Genomic DNA, 22,555 nt, shown 5'->3' with positions numbered 1-22,555 from the left:
AATGGAGGAATAAGTGGGAGAGGTGATCTTGGCGGCAGGGCAACCTCCTCTGTGCTGGATGGACTGCTATTGATAGAAGAGGGCTGATTGGCTTCCGGCCTGTGACACAACTATTTTTGAGTTGGCCTTATTTACTGAGAAAAAGCCTGCCTTTCACACAAAGCTGCTCTTTGACAGAAGAGATCGTCACTCATCAAGTTTTGCTTATTAGTAAAAGTTAGGCACAGGATGATACTTGTGTGTATGCTCAGGGATTCACCTCTAGATGGCAGTAATACAGACAGAAACATCCTTTAAAGGCAAACGCAGGTTCCAAGACCGACACAGTTGGGTTTCACATGTCAAATCGGTGAGTGGCATCATTTCATCCATTTAGGTGTTGAAGGGAGGATTTGAACGGCAAGTGATTCAAACCCATTAAAGGAAGAGAAGCGTTTCAGTTTCATGTTTGTTTTTAAAGGTGAAATGGTTACAAACTCAACAAATGACCCCAGAAGGACCATTCAGCACTGTAAAGTGTCAGTAAAGCTGAAAGAGAAACAAACTAAGGTCTTATCCAAAGACAAAAAAAATAGACGAGGGAAGACAAGAGTTGTGGATGCTGTCATTTAAAGCTGCATTCATGGAGTTTGCCCCATCAAGCTATAAAGAAAACGCTTGAGATATTATCACCCTTTGAAGCTTTTGTGGTGAATGTGTTGGCAAACCGGGTCCACTTAAGTAAGTCTGATATTGACTCTCTTTTTAGCTCTGCTTTTGGTCTCCTCCAGCTCTCGGGGAAAATACTTTAATTCAGTTTAATTCCATTTTATTCATATTGTGTCAAATCAAAACATAAATCATCTCACGACAGTGAGTAGTCCGGCTGAGACCTTAACAATATTATAGAGAGGAGTCCAACAACTCAACAATGCCCACATGAGCAGCCATTTGGGGGAAAATCTCCATTTTAATAGGAGGAAATGTCTGGAAATATCTTTTAGTTAAATACTTCACTACATTTATAATTAACATCACTAGTGGCTAACTTTGCCTGCTGTGTGGTGCTGGGCAGATAGTGTACTCTGGGTTAAACAAAGTGTTTTCACTGTAAAGGGCAGCCTGCTGCAGCTGGATGAAATGAGAGTAGAATAAATCAAAATACTGAGTTAGCAAGCGGCAAAATAAAAAAAAACGACCTGAAGGACACTAAAATGCTCTATACAGCTGAAAGTAACTGCGGTGCTGGGTGACAATACGAGGGTGGTTCAAAAAGTTCGGAGACTGCTCCCGTTGCCTGCGAATGGTGCGCAGTGATGTGACCTTCACGAGTAGCATTCTGAGTATTCCACATTTCGGCGGGTGATAATCGTCGGCTCCTGAGTTACACAGATTGTTGTGACCACTGTGAGCATCTGCGATTTCTCCATGGACATGGCCGGAGGGCACATGTCATATTTTATGGTAAAATTGGGAAATCAGAGACCTTTGAAATGCTTCAGACATGCTTCAATTCAATCTACAGGACCGAAACGATGAACCTGAGGCGTTTCTGAGGACAGAACATCACTGTTCAAAACGGAAAAAGTGGGTCAGCTCTCGTTAAAAAGAGGAATTCTGCAGCTCTTAACAATTTACCAGATTTATTGAAGTATTTCTGCTCTACACCAAGGTTTGCAACCATAGACTGCATGGGAAAATGGACGTAGCCTCCAGGTCTGAAAAGTGAAGCCAATGCAGATTTGCGTTTCTGAGGAAAGAACATCACTGTTCAACACGGAAAAAGCGTGTCAGGTCAGGAACACAAAAACAGGAGGGTTTCCTTTGACATTTGCAGGGTTGTGCAACGCAAATTTTTCCCACGGGGTCAGACTGTAAGCACCAAGTTCTATTGTGATGTTCGAAGGCATCTGATGGAAAATATTCAGTTCAAATGAGGCTCTCTTTCACTTCTTCAAAAATTTGACACAGACTGTGATGTGCGCTCTTTGCTCAACTTTTGGGTGCATGGAAAAATGTGCAGAAGAGCACGTACCGGTAGTCATATATAAGTGTGAAACTCAGGTTGTTGATCAAGAGAGATAACTTGAAATACTTACTCAAAGGTTAGAGATGTCCCCTGTTTCGTGCATGTCATTGTGCTACAGCAGGTACAATCTCTGACCTTTTTGATTCACTCTGTGGATTCTCCATTATGAAGAACCACTTTAACGTCACAAATAATTTCAACCACTGTTAATATACGACTATTGATTATTGCAGCTTTAAAGCTGCAAAAAACTGCTAGCCAGCAAGTTTATATCTTCTTAAAACCTGCTAAAATGTCAGTAATTGTGTTATAGTTTTTTTTCCTATTGTCCCAAAGTACTGTAACTAAAAAAAAATTCCCCTAATGCAGCTCTAGCTTTTTAAATTGTATTCATCTTTTGATTTAGTTGGAAGTTACATCTTTAGAAATGTTCTGAAAATAGTACGAGCCACGTGCTGGGGCAACCAGAAGTGATGTAGGCCATCTTTCAGGCCTCTTTCAGAAAATAACTGACCTTTGTCCCAGCAGAATAACGTGCTCCAAATTAATTGGTGAGGGAGGATAAATTAGTATGAGCCGACATTAAAAAGCACCCTGTGGGAACTCCAAAATAGGCCTCCTCGCAATGGGATCCACTCTGGCCAAGAGAGGGAGGGGGATAAATGTGCCCGAGATCTAAGGATACCGTCCAGGCAGAAGAAAAAGCTAATTCTGTGTTCTGACCCAACTGAAATAATGTGACAGGGTTAACCGACGCCACCTCTGCTTTTCATGGGCTGCCGTGCCCACTCTGTGCTCAGGCTTTTGTGTGTGTGTGTGTGTGTGTGTGTGTGTGTGGTGGGGAGGGGAGGGGGGGTGGGGGGGGCTGTATGTAGCATATTTCAATGTATTTAATTATATAATGATTTGACTAATCAACCACAACTATAGAAACATTAAATACTGTAAACTGTGGAATCTGGGTACTTTTTCTGTCTCACTTTACTTTTACTTCTTTATTATGTTATTTTAAAAAGGACACATTCACCTTCTGAACAATGGCCACATTCAAGTCAAGTTTTGACAAATAAACCATTCACTATGTCAAAACCAGATGTGCATGACTAAAACCTCTATTCAAGTTATTTATACTCTATTCTGCTGTGATTTTTACAGCCTTTTAATGCATTTACTGATGTGCAGCCTTCACATTCACACACTGAGTACTGAAATCATTTGAGTAAAAAAAAGAAAATAATATGCTTACAAATTTTATTGTAGGCATGGATCCTTGGAGCAATATGCATGATACCATGTATTTTGTTTTAAACATACATGTGCCCTGCCTGGCACCCAGTGGGTCCTTGGATGAAGTCCATGGCTGCATGAAACAAAAGTAATTTAGCATAAGCTGAAATTCCTTTATACAGTTTAAAATGCCAGAAGGTAACTCAAGCAACGACTTTCCCATTACACTTAATAATGTATATATTGTTAATGTAGAAATGTGATTAGTGCAGTTTTAAAGCTGCTGTAATCAGTTTTTTTTTTTTTTTTTTTAACTTTACTCTATTGATAAGTGTTGATCCTGTGAGGGCCATTGCTCAGCATCTCCAGAAAAAAACTGCTAGTCTGACCCTAAGCTTTTTTGGTCAACAAGCGAATAGAATATAAATGAATATATGTTTGAAAACAATTAACCTACATAGAATTATCCCCTGAATCTGCAGCTCCACACAGCTTCAGTTCAGTCTTTAGCTTGTCCATCACTGAACCTTTTACCTCAGCTCTTCGGTTGAGACCAAAAACAGAGCGAAAAGAAAGAGAATACAGGACTTACACTCAGCAGGTGATGAGAAACACAACGCCACATGAATGTTGCTCCCTAACTGTGTAAATAAGCAAACATTTGCTGATGCTTATAGGTGATGATGACTCAGTGTGTTCAGTGTTGAAACTCAAAGTTTCAAGTTCACACACCTAGATACGATTAATACACTTCTAGATGAAAAAGTATAGCTTGTTTACTGTATGGAAATGAACTACATGCCCAGGTAATACAAATTATGGTTCTCTAAACAAAACATTTAATAGTTTTGTTCAAACAATCTGTAGGCAAACATTTTATTCAAATGATATGGAAATACGTGAGAGACATAAACTGTCCCCGGAATGACTCTGAGATAAGGCTTCACCCACTCTCCGTCTCTAACATCTCTCTGCACACACAGACCTCTCCTCCTCAAAAGAAACAGTTTTCTCATGCTAAATTCCCATGCTAACTAAACCACCTCTCTTGGGAGACACACATCAGGTCTACATGACTGATTGCTGAGTGCAGCCTGAGATAAAACTTCATGTCGAGAGAGTCTTAGTACATCGTTTCACGGCTGAATCCCTGCTCCTTTGGAGACATGTGAAAGCCTGATTATTTCCAGGTTTGCCTATTTTTAGATAAGCGAATTTAAGCAGCGGGGAGATCGGGTCAAAGTGCACATACTTGCTTGCAGTCTGGAATTCCAACATAATTTTTTCCATTACCCAGAGTGCAAAAGGAGGGGCTTCTGCCCAGTGAGTACAACTTCTCTATCAGCGGTGGACAAAACACACACACACACACACACACACACACACACACACACACACACACACACACACACACACACACACACACACACACACACACACACACACACTTTATGACCTCCTCCTTACGTTCCCCCTGTGGGATATCCTGCCCGGAGCTAACGGTGTAGTATTTACTGATCCTTCTGGAACGTATTACCTGAGTTGTTATCTGTGTGCACAGAGACCTCCGCACATATTTGTCCAGTTATTTTTAGGACCATTTCCACTTGTTTCCCTTCAAGCTGTTTGATTAGCAGAACGAAAAGTGTTGGAGGCAGACACGCCTCGACTTAACAGATACAATCCTACGGAACGAGATGACAGCTGGGATACAGTTGACTGGGAATTCCTGTTTTTATCTGTTTTGAAGGAAGGACTGGACAATTTGTGAAATATACTTCTTCACTTTCTTGCAGAGTTTTAGAAGAGAGGATCACGACCCCTCTCATGTCTGTACAGTGAATATGAAGTAAGACAAAGACACAGTTTAGATTTAGCATCAAAAGCAGGTTGAAATAGCCTCAATATGTCCAAAGGTATAAAAAAAAATACCATCTCAAGCTCACACTGTAAAGATGCCAGAATAGGGTTTGACATACTACTTCGTTTTTTTTCTAAGAGCAGGAACTTTGCTGGAGCCTTGCTGTTACTGTAAGGGTGAGGCTCACATAATCCCCTGTAAAACCAGAGCTTATTGTTTCAACATTGGGTGTTTTGGACGGATTACACAAATGAGATATAACATGTTCCTTTGTGAAATTTAGAAGTGCAGATACACTGGTTTTGTTTCCTTTGGAGAGAACAAGGCGAGCTGTAGCCCTGCTTCCAGTCTCTAGGGCCTTTCAAACTCAATAACAGGAGGGCTGGATAGAATATTTTGTCAATTAATGACTGCAAATAGCTCTTGATGTTGAAGATGAGCATCCCTTTTATGCCTACAGTTAGCGAGCGCTTCGCAAGCTCACGAACGAAAATGATGTAAATCCCTTGAACTCCAAATAGAAGGAAGTACTAATGCTGTCTTCTAACAGAACAGGTGAACTTGTGGTTGTGACATTGCAAGTCTTGTGTGCTGCGTGCTCGGCGTTCAAGTGGTGAAGTCATGAAAACATGGCTACTAAGCAACGGCAACACAGATGACATCTACAATCCACAGAAGTCAACCAATCAGCAAGCTGGCAGTCACATAATGTAATGCAGGAAATACAGAGGCATAATGATAGGGGGGAGACGATGAGGTAAGTGGGAACATCAATATTATCTTCAGACAAAGGTAAAAAATTATAAGACTAAAATTACCAAGCAATGAGAAATAAACTTCAGTGGCCACCATATCTTCAAACATCATCAACAACTCGTGAACACGGAGCTTACAGAAGATTTCGAGGTCTGAGGTGGTGAATACTACAAAATGTGAACTCTTCTCATAAACATGGTGAATACCACCCCGTTTCGAAGGCAGCCGTATTCACTGTGTAGATGTGAATGATTTTTAGAAAATAAGCATATTTTCACACACACACACACACACACACACACACACACACACACACACACACACACACAGATACACACACACATACACAAAATCCCCTCCTATTCACCCTCTCAATTCTTTGTCGCTGCAAACCGTTTACTTGGGAAGCTCATTAGCTCAGAGAACCTTTTCCTCCTCTCCAATAAAAGGCAGTATTGAATGAACTGATGTAAATCCCTTGAATTTAAGCTGCGATTGTCAAAAACCTTCCAACTAGATTAGCTTAATTTGTTATTTGGCACTGAGCTTGCTGAGCTCCACCTGTAGTGAGGCACTGACTACATTTTCCTCTCCTTGCTCTTCTGCCTTCTTCATCTTCCGTCTTTCTTTTTCCTCCGTCCTCTTCTGCCTATTAAGGACACCACTAATGGTATTTCTTTTAGCTTTGCCTTCTTTCGGCCGGCCCCCCTGGAGTAAAACCATTAACTCCCGGCCATCCAAACCCCAGCGTGACTTACTGTAAACATATACGGGAGAAAAATGTGAACTTTATGATAAACATTAGTCAGTCAGGCTGAGAATGTTCCAGTACGGTCCACACAGTTTACAGAGCTACAGAATTTACTGTGATAGAGGAGTGTATAAGATTCAGTGAAAGAGATATCACTGAGTTTGGATTGTTTTCAAGGGCGATGTGACACACACACACACACACACACACACACACACACACACACACACACACACACATATTTTTTTCTCTGTGAATGTTATCTTTATTCTTCTTTTTTTTTTTTATAGCAAATCATGTTCACACATACAGCAGGCATCATAATGAATGAATAAACATACACTCCTGCAAACTACTCACACTCTCTTTTGCCTATCATGCACGCACACACACACACACACACACACACACACACACACACACACACACACACACACACACCTCTTTCTTTCTCTCTCCCATGCCAGCCACAGCTGTGAGCACTCTCGTTTGGCGATAATCTCTCAGCTGTCTTCAAAGACTCTTAGCGAGCCGTGGCTCCCCTCCTCAAACACACACACACACACACACACACACACACACACACACACACACACACACACACACACACACACACACACACACACACACACACAGTAGCCTGACGCTGTTAATGTAATAGCTGTGTGAGCCATCCTTTAGGATTGCCACCATTTCCCTGGGGGTCATCTCTGCACAGCTGGACGCTCACTCAACGTGGTGACATACAGCACAGTTCACACAAAATAAAGCAGAGCGCAACATTGATGAGGCCCATACATTTATTTGACTTCCTGAATGAAGCCGGCTCTCAGTCTCACTTTGTGACTTCATCTGTCCAGTTAGAAACAGGAGCTCAGTGTCATACGCCTTCCCTGAGCGGCTGCCCTCAAGCTACCTTTGACTGGAGTGGGCTATTTATGGTCCCGGGCTTCCTCGAACCCATCAGGGGAGATCACATCACGCTGCGTGAAAAGCACGTGTGTAATTAATACATGATGATCTGTGAATGATGCAGGAGAGTCGTGCTGTGTGTCTGCCAGATGTTAGGATTCACAAGTTGAAAGGTGACAAAGAAGCACCATCCCCGGTCAGTTTTCTTTCCAAAATTTAGTAAATAACTATAACAACCTACCCAGTGCTTTCAAACAGGTGAGGATGACCCCATATTGTACACATATTTGTAATATTTAAACGAGCACTTCCAGCTGAGTCCAAAGCCCGGGGTCTGTAAACATGTGAGCCAATGCTAGATGAGCAATGAGTTGTCCACAAACAGGTTTTGTGATGCCAGGAAAAAGCCAATATAAGCCATTCTCATTCACAATAATCCATTACATGTGGGCTTGGCAGTGTCTCTCAGCACCCTTTGCAAAATCCAGTCATGCACACCGATTTTAGTTTCCAGTCTTTTATTAATATGACATTTTCCAAGCTGGAAAAACCTAAATAGGTAATCTTCAGATCAAAGAGTGTGTGCGCCTATTTGGAAATGAGTGTTTAGGTGTGTGGAAGGATCCCACACGCAATGGAAAAGGCAATAATAGTCTGATTTGTGTGGCACAACATGTTGGGACATGACAGGTCAGAACCACTTTAGCTGGCTGCCAGTAGCTGCTGACTGAACCCAGTTAAACAGTGTGATAGTATCTGCCTTTACGAATTTACTGGATTGTAAGGTTCTTGTTATGTCCATATAAAAGTCATATAATTTTGTCGTAAAAATCATTTGCTTGAGACTTTAAATGCAGTGAAGCAAACTATTTCAACACTTTTTGAAATTGTTCACTTCACGTCTTTTACTCCATTCACTCCAGGGGGGGTTGTTTTCAGATTGTGTAGCTTTATTTCTTTAAAAACTCTGCTATTTCTTTTGCCTGTATATTCATATGGGGCATTCTGGTGTCTCTGAACAGCCCTTTTTAATATCAGCAAATCAGTTTTCTTCTCAGTTTTCGTGTAGGTTCCTCAAACAAAATCATTGTTTATTTAAAGGAAATAGTTTGCCAACATATTGTAAAAGCATATAACAACACGGTGAAAAACTATTAACAGAAACACTGAACTGTATGGAAGCAGAAAGGACTCTGCCAGTTACACTTTAATTATACTTGCTTCATGCTTTGTGACATGCCTAAACTTATTAGAGTACCTCAGTAGTAGTGAGGCAAGCTGAAGCTCTACCCTCCTATCTCTGCCAAAAGGCATCCATCACTGATTCAGCCGTGTTCACAGTCAAATGAAGCCAGTGAATTTGTTTCTTTAGGCAGCTATGTGGAGCACATGTACTTTGCTGCATTTGTTTCTGCTTGAACCGTGATCAAGACTTTAACCTGAGTGAAAGGGACAATGTTTGTGGCTCGCATGAAATTGGAAAAAGCCAGTTATTTAAATTTTTTTTAAGTAATTCAATTTTCAGTCATGGTAACGGACAACATAGGAAGATATGATAAAAAAAAAAAAAAAAAAAAAAAAAAGACAAACATTAACTCTGGTGTAGTCCAGTTGTGTCCGATAATGGATGCCGTGACGTTGGGCGCAGAGCTGCAGTGTTTACGGTGCGCTGGTCCTTTAAGACAGCCCGTGTTTCCATTGGCACGGTGACGTCAGAGCAGCGAAGGACTCCAGCCTATCCTCGCTGAACAGTGAAGGCAATGGTCCTGGCAAAGCGTCCTGCTTCAGGAGGGAGACTTTTACACTGCCCAAAAGCAAGGGAAACACTCGTCGCTGAAATGAACCGGAGCCGCCAGGCACTCGCCGTGGATTAAAACGGAAACTTTTACGATGGCTCTGAACGTGAAAAAGTAGCAGGAGAAAAATCAGCACGCTACCCGCCGCCGCCAACGGACCTTCCACTGCAAAGCAACTCCTGGTAGATGCACGGCCACTGCTGAAAAAAAATATGCTCCAGCCGAGCCGCCTCAACCCCGGCTTCAGTCGCAAATTCCCAGTGTTTTAACCAGTTCCGTGAGACGCCCGCCGACCGCCGTTCGTTTCTTCTTTTACGCCTCCAACCTATAAACTCCGCCGTACAAGTCCTCGACCCACCTGCGAGAGAGAGAGAGACAATTATGGCAGGGAAGCTGACAGCAGCGCAAGGCACAGGGATACTGCTGGTGACAGCCAACGTCGGATCCCTGTTCGAGGATGTGAGTTTCTCACTTGATAAACACCGTCTGTCCGTTATGTCTCTTCACACTAATGTTGTGTCTGTACTTAGTTATTTCCTCCGTCTTCATGTTCTGCCAAAAACAACGTCTGAGCTGGTCACGACTCGTTTGTGTGTGTGTGTGTGTGTGTGTGCGCGCGTGTGCCAAGTCGCGTGCGGTAGCCGACTGTAACGTTACAGTGTCGCGCATAAACACATGGGCCTGTCAGAACCACGCAGACGCACGCTATCTCTCTCTCGCTCTGTGTGTGTGTGTGTGTGTGTGTGTGTGTGTGTGTGTGTGTGTGTGTATCAGGGGTTTTGTGTTCTTCACATGCAGTGAGCCACTTCTTGTCTCGCGTCTCCTGGCTGCTCAGTCTGAATGACAATGAGGAAGAAGACGTGAGTCCCGGTGATAACCTGTAGCCTGTCACTGCTGTAGTACTACCTGCAGGACCAGAGTGGTCATCAGCCCAGCCTGAAGCTGAGGTAAACGGGGATGCAGAGGCAGTTTGATGGGAACCTGCTTCTGTGCATTACATCGAGTGAAACCACCTTGAGTATGTATGCTGTACGAGGTTTACCTTACTCCTCAGAAAACCGTCATAATAATCCACCGATATTGGTGCTTGATGTCAAAAGGAGTATTTCCTCCACCGCGTCACTGAGGATGCTGCTTCCCTTTAAGTATCTCTGCAACATTGATATGTTTTCACGCCCTCTAGTTCATTTTTTTTTTCATTCACATCTTGTTCTCCAGCATCTCCCTGAGCTAAAAGGTAACAGAGCAGACAGTACTGTGAGTAACACAGAAGCCAGTTGACGCCGGATGCTCGACAGCATCCCATTTATTTCGGCGTCGTTATTGTTGTAATAACAGCAGCATTCAAACATTCACTCCACACGCTCGCTCGGCTGAAGATAGCCAAAAGCATGCTCTGGTTATGAATGGGTGTGCCCGGGCCTCCTAAGGAGTGTCCCCTGCCAAGTGTTGAATGATACCTACAGTTGTCATCGTGTATTACCTGTTAGCTTTTTTTTTTTTTTTCTCTCTGTCAAGGCTGTTGCTTCATACCTGATGACACCACAATTATGGTGGGAAGTGTAACTGTGAGTGTAACACTTTGTGTGACTTTCAGTGTTGTGTCAATAGAGTCCCCCCCCCCCCTCTCGCCCCCTCACCCACCTCGTCCTCCCGTCCTCCTCTCGCCCATGTGAAGTGCTGATCCCAAACATGAGGGTGAGAGCTGTCTCCCTCGCTTTGGAGTAAGCCTATAAATAGCTTTCCTCTCACAAGCACCACGCTTTGGGTGTCTTATGGATTCCCCCCCCCTCCACCCCTCCACCCCTCCAGCAGACTTCTAGCAGACTGAGGCGAAATACATATTTGAGCATGTTTCCTGCTCTGAGTGTAAAGCGAGCTTGTAGTCTGGTAATGTGTTGGCACCCCTTATGACCAATCTGTGGGTTGAATGAAGTCTTTGTGGACGGATTGTAACTGCTGTCATATAGTGTGTGCGCGCGAAGGCAGCGCTGACCCCGATCCTCCAACACGCAACGTGACATCGCTCAGTCCTCTTAAAAATGCAACATGTATGTCACCACTCGTATCTTGATGCGGAACATATTCTTACAAGGGAAGCAGCCTCTGGTGTTTCACAGCCGTTACAAATGTAAACCCAGGCCCGACATCTTCAGCGTGGAATTGTGGAGTGTTTGAACAAGGAGTGCCCCTCTGCCAGTATTGATTAAAGGCTTTAATGTAAAATACATACAGATTGTTTTTCCTGGTTTGAGTGACGATGGAGGGAACAAAAACGGAAAAAGACAACAGCGGACTGATTGATGAGGTCGGCTGATTTTGTCCGTGTTATTTCATGAAATTTGCCAGCGCAGCAGGTTTGAACTTTCTGAAACCGCTCCACTTGCATGTAGTTTTTATGGTGCTGTGGATTTAAAGTGAGACAGTGCTTTTGAGAGCGCATTCATTATTTCACATATCGAAAGCAGAATTCATACGAATTAAAACCCACCCTTTCGCAAATTAAAGGGGTTTTGCCATAGTTGGTCTGGTAATAAAATAACTTTTCAAAATGCTTTTAACGTTATCACTGCGTCAGTCTGCCGATTTCATGGTAACTAACCCCTCCCTACTTCTGTTACTGATTATTTTGGCATATTTACCATTAGGGCTGGCCGCTGGTTAATCTGACAGCATCGTATCAGATTATTTGATTAGTGTGTTTGTCTGGAAAATAGCAAGAGCATCGTGAAAAGTGCCTCATATAATTTCCCACAAACACGTCTTCAAATGTCCAAAATCCAAAGATGTTGGACTTTGTTGTCTTGAATGGAAAAAGTTAGATATGACCGGAAACGGCTAATTAACTTTTTGGATGATGAGTTCATGAATCAACTAATCGTTAAAGTTCCGTTTATTATAATCCCGCAGCTACCACGCAGCCGTCATGCGGAAGTCCGGCTTGTTTACTGCTCCGTTCTTTATGTAAACTGATCGTTTTGCATTGCAGTTAACATTGAACGATACGATCATCAGTCAAGAACATCTGCCGTCACTCCTTTCCAACGCTTTTCCATTATGTTTTTACCCCGGCAGATAAACTCGAACAGAAACTTAAAATAACAAACTAGCCCACAATTAAGATGGCAAAAAAACCCCCCGAGTGAACTCGCCGCGCCACACGTGTCCCGTGTTCACGTCTTAATGTGATCGAACCAGAGAGCGCACTCGGATGTAGCTGCGCGCTAACAAGCGGCGCGGTGCGGGATCACCAGACGGATCCCCCCCGAGTCCCGTCTCGACCCCGTCCCCTTTCCGTCGGTTAAGCCGAGCAGCGCCGAGGCTTCGGCCTCCTGTCACCGCCGCTCCAACGCCGGCTTCCCTCTCAATCTGCCTCGACCGAACGATGACGCGTCGACCTCGGGGCGTGTCAAACTGCCGCCGGACGCCGACGACGAAGCTTTTGGGGCGCGTCGTCCAGGGTCTGCGCTCCTGGAGGCCAAAAAAACGATCCCGTCCCGAACGCGCTCGCGGGGGAGTCCCGCGGGTGCTTCTGCACTCCTGCTCCTGTAGGTCACCCCCGACACCGACGACGCTCGCGGAGGATCGCGCCGATCACGCGAACGAAAGATGACCAAGAAGTCGGCCGGCTTCCGGGCCGTCCGGCTCCGACCTCAAAGAGCAGACAGCGGCCGACGAGGCGGTCGAGTCGTCGCGCGAGTCGTTTGGGAGCGGCCCGGCGGCGTTTTCCTTTTAGTATTGGTTTGTTTGACGCTGGAACGTAAACCCGCCGTACCGACGGAGCGGCTGCAGGACGCAGCTTCACAGCAGAACGTGCTGGATGTTCAAGTTCAGGCTGAAAACAAATGCGTGAGGAAAGCTCCCGCGGGCATTTCAGAAGTCGCCTCAACTGGCACGAATGTCTGACAACTTGTATTTGCAGACAAGCCTGTGCAGATTTGTCCGTCTCGCTTCGCTTCAGTTGCAAAGACTGGAATCCGGTTGATTTGACATTTTCCAGAACCCCCCCCCCAAAAAAACAAAACCCTCCGCTGTTCCTCGGCGATGTTTGAAAAACCTGAAACTCGAGCGTTCACGGGGTTTTTCAGCCGGTCCGTCTGGTGTTCGTCCGACGGAACCGACGCAACTCGCGTTTTCACTAGTTTTGCGTTTGATGTCTGTTTTCCTGCGTTTGATGTCTGTTTTCCTGCGCTTCATGTCTGTAACTCCACTGACTGAGCTTTTCCAAAACAAGGGTGCCTCCCAGCTCAGCGCCGGGCCTCGACGGCCTCCGTCGCAGACTCTTAACGTGCTGCTCGGTTTGCTTACTGTCGTTTGTGCGTTCGCCGCGTGAAACCGATAAAAAAAAAAAAGAAAAAAAAAGTAACAAAGTCAACTTTTTTTTATCTCCTCTTCGGTCCACAGAAAACAAGCTGGCGGTGTGATTTGAGTGTCCTTATCCTTTATTTGATCTCTGGTGGTAACCGAATCTGGCCCGCCGACAGTAATTGAGAGATGATATCATGATTCCTGGCGATTTTCCAGTGGAAAGCTCAGCTTTATTGGGGCCGAATGTTTCAAATGTGACGACGGATGAAACTCTTCTGCTGGCTTGTTCTTCCTTCGGACGTTCGGCCGACGCTGCTGCTGCTCTTTTACGTCTGTCGACTCGTTTCTGTATTATCCTCATGACGGTTCCTCAAGTGCTCCAATCTTTGGCTGCGGTTTTCACTTGATTACAACTGGTTGTTTTTCTTTTTTTTTTTTTTTTTTATCACACACACACACACACACACACACACACACACACACACACACACACACACACACACACCTCTTGTGCGCCGAGCCGAGATGACCGTATGGTGATGCATTAAATTACTCTGAATAGCCCCCTTTTGTGGGGTTTGGACTTATTTCTTCATCCCGCCTGTTTATTTCTCTACCTCCGCCGTCCACCACCAGCTCATTCAGCCCATGAGCCGCTCTGTTTACACCGCTGAATACGGAGCAGTGCAGGAAAAGATAGCCGCTCCGCCGTGCCATCCAGGCTGGAAGCTGCCGGTATTTTCAGCGACTATTAAAACTAGATGTGTGTGCGTGTTTGGGACGTAACGTATGTATGATACCCCTCTCTCTTTTTTTTTCTTCTTCCTTTTGAAGATGTTACTGCAGCCAGCATAGACCCTTTTAGTCACATGACGGACGGTAGTGAATTCTCTCACTAAATAATGTAATTGAGCATTCATGGTGTGTATTTATAGTTTAGGCAGTAGTAGTGCAAATGTGCAATCCCGGACGTAATGCAGTGTTGATGAGGAGGGAGGTGACAATGTGAAAATAGATTTTTTTTCTTTTCTTTTTTTCTTTTCTTTAGATCGAGTCTTTATTTTCATGTTTTCTCCAATTTTTTTTTTTTTTTTTTTCCAACCTTGGTTTTAGATGGAGAAACAGAGCAGCAGAGGCCGTGACTAAATACTTCGTCTTGATTTTTGCGTTTCTTCCCCTGCCAAAGTCTGTTCCAGTGTGTTGCTGCAGGAGTGGGAAAGTTTATGAAAGAAAGATCAGATGATGCTATTTCGGTGTTCTCCCTGCTCTGCCCTCCTCCGTCCTGTCATAACACGGAATTAGAATTTCAAAAGGGAAAAGAAGTTGGAAAGAGATGAAACGAAAAGTTTGAATTTCAAGTACAACATAATCCTCGCCAGAGTGTCGCATCCTGCAGAGGTAAATGATGATGATGAGTAATATATATAGGTACGAGTTATTATGGCTGCACCTGATTAAAACTTGGCCGCTAGTAATTATTTTTACAAGTTATTCCTAACGTCTCTGACAAAGCGCAATTTTTGTCTTTCTGCAACTAAATGACGAACTAAAACTTGGTCGATGAAGACTTTTCTCGTCAACCGACGCTCAGTCGACTATCAGGGAGCGGACACATGTTTTAAAAGCATCAAGTGGAGTTTAACAGCTCAAACTGCACTTCTTGTTTAAATCTTGACTCAGACAAATTGTTCCTGTGAATAAACTTGTATTTTAATTGGCTTATCGGTTCAAAGTCTTTATTATTTTCTCAATATGTAACAATAAGAGTACTAAAAAAAACCAACCATCCTTATTACTGGAGATGGTAAGAAGCCTGTCGGTGTCACGACAGTTCGGTGGTATTTTAGCGTTATACGTGTCGGATTGACACAACTGCAGCAAACACCTCTGGTAAGAACAATGTTTACGGATGTGGTGCGAATGTCGCAGTCCGTCGCTGTCGGCTAAAAAGCTTTTGCTTTTTATAAATATCGCATTAAAACCTCAATTTGGAGGCGCAAAGATGCCGCGCACCGCGACGGTTCTGGGGTTTTTTAAGCAGAGCGCCGCAGCTGAAGGCGACTCTGCTCAGACCCAAACCGCCCACGTCTCTCACCAGAGGTCAAAGTTCAGGGCCCCGCCAGGATATGTATTTTTGGTCCCGTTATGCGAGTCGAGCCCCATTGTCTTCGTCACGCAGCGTTGCGGTTCGTCTTCACACAGTCGGTTCGCCCTCACGCCGGAATGTTTGCCGGCCCTCTGACTTGTCCCCGACCCATCTGTGCAACGTAAGTTAGCTGTGACACGGAGTAGCTTGTTGTCCTTGGATGCCACCACTTATTACCCGCTATTTTGAAATTGCCTCTTTTTATTTTTAGCATCCGTCTGAATTTTGGGAAACCACAAAATAGGGATAACATCATTTCACAGAGCAGCGGTTCTGGGAATTCAGAATTTGTTCGGTTCTTCTGAGGGTTCTAGTTGTGGGAAACTATCCGAGCGTATTAGCCGCATCGCGCTCTACAGTTTTACTGCTCTGCCGTCATATAAATAAAAAGTATATGCTGCTACATGAAAGGGGTTTGCACACAGTCAATGCACAAATATATTTGTTTCCAAGTTTATTAGGGGCTTCGAGCTAAGCCAAGTTTTTAGCACATTTTATATACGACAAAATGCTGCACAATATCAGACAGGATTAAAATAAATATAACACACTTGAAAAACAATGAAGAGATTACAAACAAACTAGGCAATACAATTATTTAAACATGATGCGCTGCACATCAGCAATAATAAATACAAAAATTGGTTCATATTAAAGAATAGAATTTAGATTGGGTCTTATCTGAGAAAGAAAACTAATGAGCCTGCAGTTTGCAGGCATGTTGAATTTTTGTTGATATGTGTTTATTGTGTAATACTGACAGGTGTTTGTACTATTTTTCCAACCTATTTACATATATTAATGTCTTTTTATATTGATTTATGTCATCTCTTCGCCGTATGATGCCATTCGAGGCTTTAAAAACATGTCACTGTATTGAGGTGACCTCATTTGTTGTTTGTGATTTACTATACATAACTCATGGACGTCATCAGATGCTGTCAGTCCTCTCATTGGTCAGGTTGCCCTCTGGTTTGACACCAATCGCACGCGGCCTGAGATGTTGCTGCTTTTGAGCTTCTCATGTAGTTGTTTTCCAAAACGGGACAGAAGTGAGGTCACGCTCATGCGATTCGTCCCTCGTCCCCTTATCCACGTCAGGAAGTTGCAGAATTAGTAAGAACAACCTTAAGTTATCGCGTGTTCAAATTAGAGCGGGTGCTCTCCAAATAGGAGTTCGATCCCTGGCATCTGAACACGCGGCCGTGAATCACCGAAGGCGGATCACTGCGTCCTCGTACGTCATCTGCACCTTCCTGGCTATTTTTTTTTTTGGGAGCTGCGTAAGGAAGGTCGCGGTGCCCCCGAAACGGAGCAGGAGACGCCGGCGGAGGTGTAACAGACGATCGCGCCGCTGGTGTGGAGAACGATCTGTCCCCACCCGGCTGGCCCGAGCTGTTGTTCTTACCAGGAAAAATAAGCAATCACTCACTGACCCAGACAGGAGAGTTTATTAGTGGAGGTCTCTCAGGGGAGATGAAGCACTCACAGTGTGTATATATATATGTGTGTATATATATATGTGTATATATATATATATATATACAGGCACATATATGTGAGTCCAGAGACAAACACCCTCAGTAATATATAACATGGGACAGGGACAACTTTTTCCGGAGTTCATTGACCCCGCTCAGGGGGATGTGATTGTGTGTGTGTGTGTGTGTGTGTGTGTGTGTGTGTGTGTGTATGTGTGTGAGCGGAGCAGGACAATGAGCAGCCAGCCCCCATCGGACCCAGATAAGGAACTGGGGATAAGGGCGGGACTGTCGACGCCAGGCAAAAGAGGTTTGGGTTCACTCCAACAACCACAATTATCCAGGACGGGAACGCCGGAGAGGGGACGGCGAGATTTACTGCCAGCTGACACTCTGCTTCCATCAAAGCGCTGCATTCCGCAGGCGTGATTCTCACACAGCGTAGCAACCGCACAAAGTGTCAAAAAGTTTGCGAGCCAACAGATGCGATCGGTTTCAGATGTAACCGGGTGCTTTTAACCAATTTATGACATTTTCATACATTATAACAAAACCAGGTTTCTGTGTAATGGGGTCAGAACAAAGTGTGCGCGGCTCATACACGTATATAGATTGCTGGTGTGGTATTTCTGTCTGGCACAGCCACAGCGTCCTCATGACTCCATTTTCTACATGCTGAACTTTGTCAACAAATATTTGAATCACTTAATGATTCTAACACAACCTTTGAACGAGTATCTTTTTGCGTATTTTCTTGTCTTTCTGTCTCTCACTCGGCCTTTTCTGCTCACTGCTGGTTTCTGCTGCTCTGCAGCAAAACTGTGGACCGCTGCGTTGACATTTGTCAGGAGAGAAAGTAGGAGTGCTTGTTTTCATGCAGCCGACGTCCCTAATGAAAATGCGGCGGAATAGTCGGCATTTAGAAATGAGAAAACATAAAGGTATGAATCAAGATCGCTTTTTTTTTTTTTTTCCCCCGCCACAAAACTGTGAATTGATTTAAATCAAGAAATAATCTGCAGGTTAATCAGTGATGAGACGACCCGTTAGTGGCTGCCTGAGTTGAGATGCAGAGAGGAAGCCTCCGTGTGTCTGTCACCGGCAGGATTTCCCAAACCTCCACGTTCAGACCTGCCTGCATGTTACGTTATTATGTTCGAGGATGAGTCGAGTGTTTGGTGAAACACGTATTCATGTGAGAGCAGTTCAGGCCTGTTGTTGCCACATTTAACTAATTACTTAAAACACAATGAACAAAAGAGGGTTATTATTGTAAAAGCTGTGTCTTATTAACGCCATTACATGCAGCTGCAGTGATACTCTGCTGTTAACATAACATGCTGCAGTTTCTGATTTGAGCACTGAGGTTTAGATTCTGAAATTCAGCCCGAACCTTAAAGATGCAGTTCACCCAAAGCAAAGAAAATCCCACCGTCTCTCTCTCTCTCTGTAGTCACGAGGGGTAAATGGTCGTGACAAGGGTGAACTAACACTGTCAACACTTTATCAATGCCTGTTGATGAAAAATAGAGAAAAAGTTCGTTCCTTCGAGTTGTGAGAAATTTGGGTTTCACTCTGAGATCGTCAGCCCAAAAGTTTCACAAAAGGAATTTCAAGCCTAAATTTAGTGTATGATTTTACAAACGTTTTTGATAGCAAGCGTCCGCTTTGGTCTCACATCGCGTTATTGACCCGTTACATTTGACGCTACGTCGTCACGGATACGAAGCGCTGGAGACTTTGATAGCGGCACGTGTCGATATGAACGGAAACCCTTTCTGAGCCTCCCTGCGTGAGATGTTTGCACTCAGGCTTTTGTCCGTGCATGATGGGAATTTGTTTATTTTTCTCGGTTTGCATATTGATGTGGTCGGAACGTTCGCGGCGTTTTGCTTGCTCGTCACTCTCTGCCGGAGCTCTCCGGCCGAGGCCGACCGCGCGCGTTTTGTCGCAGCGTGGACGTTGCGTGCGGGGAAGGAACCCGCAGCCGTGATGTCATTTGCAAGCGAGGGGGGTTTGGAGCTCGTTGCACCGGTCGCGGCAGGGGGTTTATGTTTTTTATATTTTTAACAGCATGTCACGAACCTCTTGGTATTTATACCTGGAATCGCGGCGCAGTTTATGTTCAGCAATCGAAGCTTGCGTCAGCGGTTGTTTATCAGAGGAATTTGGCTGACTTTCATCTTGTAAACCCAAAAGTGTGTGTTTCAAAGGGCTCGCTTAGCAACGGCAGGCCGTCCCACCGCTGATGTTTCTGTCTGTGATCCGTATCCACTTCACTTCCATGCAAGTTTTACACTTAGTCACAGCGTTTGTTATACTCACACATGCCGTCCTCTGTCCTGCTGCGTCTTCTGGGAACATTTGGGTCCATCGGGGGGGGCAGGGGGGGGAGAGACGACGACGCACCGGCTGAATGATTGCAGGAGGGCTTGTACCTCTTTCATCACGGCAGAAGCCAAGCGTCTTGAATAAAAGAGTTGTGGCTGAAGTCAGTCCGTCCTCTCTCCTCTTCTGCACGTCACACCAAACAAGCTCCTCTGGCCAGAAAGCTGCAGGGTTAGATTACAAAAAGAAAAGAAAAGAAGGGATGCGTAAAATTGTACGTTGGTCACAGACATCACATGTCTCCACGGATCGGACAAACAGAACTTTGCAAAATGGATTTAAATAGACTTTTATAGATTGTTTTATGAACTTAGCAGCACTTCACTTACAATTCAGAAATGACATGTTTTCTGAAACAGGAATCTGTTTGTTTTACTCTTGTTTTTTGTCGCTGTAACTTCCACTGTGCTGTTTTGAAAACAAATGGAAAACGTCCCTTATTTGATTGAGGGAAGCTTCAAGAATTTAGGGCTCACTTTTTTTTTTTGTCACAATCACACTTGCACTGCATGAAATAACTTAAAAAGTCGAGCAGTGAACGGCCGTCTGCCTGTTGTGCTAAAAACAGCGACAGCTAAACTGTGAAGTTGCGCTGGTGACAGCAGACTGATGGAAGATGCTGTTGCTTTGTCAGCACACGCTGCTGAACATTGGAAATAGTTACGACTGGTTTGCTCGTATTCATAAACGGTTAGTTTGTGCACACAGACCGTTTCTCTGTCCTCGATTCAAAGGAACGGATCATTCTTGGATTCGTATGCTCTAGTTTTGGGAGTACACTTATTCCCTTTATTGCATATATTTAGAGGAGCTCAATAGCACCCATGTATTTTTACATCGGAAATATAAAACTACTGCCGGGACACAATTAGCTAAGCATGAGGGCTGGAAACTAATCTGGATCTGTCCAAAAAGTTTAAAAAGAATTTTCCATGTTCAGACAAGATTTGGTTCTGCATGAAAAATACAGCCCTCTTATTCATTTGAATGAAAGCAGTATGGCTTCCTTCAGCAGCGGCGGCGCTAACAGAGGACGACCCCTGCTTTAAACCACAGAGCCGTTCCGCTCTTTACCTCGTGTCAGTTATTTTATTATTATTATTATTATTATTATTATTATTATTATTATTATTATATTTCTGTGGTGTTTGGAGGGCATTTTTTTTTTGTTTTTCACCTTTTGATGGAGCAAAGTTAGTCGTTTCCCCGTCTTCATGCTAAGCTAAGCTAAGCAGCTGATTGTTGTAGCTTCATATTTACACTGTGCTGAGCCAGAGCCACACTGTAACCACTGAGTAACTACTTATTTTTGCGTTTATTGTGAAGAAGCTACAGATGTACGAAATTTAGATGCGTAAATTTAGATGTACAACAGCTGGGTTGAGCCAGTAACTGACGTGGACAAACTTCACTTGAATTTATTTGGCTCTACTTGCAATATAGCCACAGCTTACAGAAAAAAAAGGTGTTTGCTCCCATATAGAGGGGATATGATGAGTGTCACGCGTCCTCTGAGATGCTGAGAAGAACTCGCTCTGCAGGTTTGACAGAAATCTAAAGTTGTGACACCTGCAGAAGGTGTTCATTAGCAAACGCTCACACGTCGCCTCGACTCATGTTTGGATTCTCTGCATCTACAATGAACAACGTGTCTCCGGCCTCGGTTGCACTTTCTTCTCTCTTTCCTCTGTCCCCTACAGAGAACCTCTCCCACTCGCCAGCTCCCCATATCTTTTGTTCCACCCCCCACCCCCACCCCCCTTCCCACAATCAGCCGCACATTCCCAGCAGGACGGGTGTTTATTTAACCCGAAGCCTTTGATGGAGAGGGCTTATTGTCTCTGATCCACGTACACGGTGGGTGAATATTTCCCAGTTAAGGCCATTGTTTTTCTTTCCACCGTGGCTCCAGCCTGAAAAAAGAACAAGTTGGTCTGGCCAAGTCATTAAGCCGGGCCTGGTACCGACGCTGCTTCTGACTCTGCTCTTCCTCCCGCCTCTTCGCCTGTTGGGATTTCCTGCTGTACAGTCATGGTGTTGGTAAGAGCACCTGGATTGGTATTACTGGATGCTGTGCTTCTATAAATATCAGGTCACACACACACACACACACACACACACACACACACACACTTTGACTGATGCATGAACACAGCTTTTAATCAGAGTATTACACTGCTCAGAGGTGTATCCTCTATCACAGTTAGGTCTGGTTTCTCTCAACAACTCGCGAAGCCATAATGGAAAACTCCCCCCAGTCAGTATTTGACTGTTTGACATCCTCCGCTTCCCATTTAAGGCAAGCCAAGATGTACGCTGATTGAACAATACATAATACACACGATACACACTCGCTACTGGCTCTCCATCTCTACTGAAACAGCCTGATAGCTCTTGTTATGTCGCGCGGCGCTCCAACGCGCGTCGGCTTCACCTGCGCGAGTATTTTCTGGTACGTTGAAACATTCGTTTTGTGGCTTTTGCGCTGTTCACTTGTCGTGCTGCATATAGAATGGCCATGTTGTTTCCTTCCCTCGGATGCAAATAGAGGGCCAGCTGCAGAGGGGGAGCGGGGAGTGGGGGGGTGGAGGTGGGGGAGGGGGTGGGGGGGATGGAGGTGGGGGTTGGCGGTTGGAGGCACAGTGCGTTACTCCTCAGCGAGCCGCCGTGGCGTTGGAGCTTGGCGCCTGCTTTAATTACTGCGTCATTAGTCCTCCCACTCTCAGCCTCACTTCTGGAGAAAATCAAGGCCCACAACGGTTGCCAACCGTGAAGATGTTGCTCGTCCAGATTGCTGATCATCAGATTAATGCTGTATTTAAAACGGTAAAATCTGCATTAGGCCTGATGACACGCTTACAGCAGGTTTAGGTTTTCTGTAGTAATTACAGGGCTTTTTTTCCCTCCTATTTAGCATCATA

The 22,555-nt window shown here is 44.4% G+C and overlaps 1 protein-coding gene across 2 annotated transcripts in view; it reads left to right on the top strand.

Moving 5' to 3' along the window:
* The first annotated feature begins 9,267 nt into the window (after positions 1 to 9,267).
* The window catches only part of LOC138195640 (inositol polyphosphate-5-phosphatase A), a 141,070-nt gene continuing 127,782 nt past the window's right edge, over positions 9,268 to 22,555 (top strand). Inside the window, exon 1 of one of the 2 annotated variants that reach the window (XM_069145258.1) lies at positions 9,268 to 9,770. In XM_069145258.1, the coding sequence (XP_069001359.1) occupies positions 9,693 to 9,770 (78 nt within the window). In that variant the 5' untranslated portion in view covers positions 9,268 to 9,692. The remainder of the gene's footprint in view (positions 9,771 to 22,555) is intronic. The other variant, XM_069145257.1, reaches the window with a different exon arrangement.

The sequence above is a fragment of the Embiotoca jacksoni genome, unplaced genomic scaffold (genome assembly GCF_022577435.1).
Source record: "Embiotoca jacksoni isolate LCO1_2020_lvr unplaced genomic scaffold, fEmbJac1.0.p SCAF_12, whole genome shotgun sequence".
Classification (NCBI taxonomy): domain Eukaryota; kingdom Metazoa; phylum Chordata; class Actinopteri; family Embiotocidae; genus Embiotoca; species Embiotoca jacksoni.
Note: the sequence above shows the minus strand (reverse complement) of the source record. Positions and strands in the feature narration are given on the sequence as shown.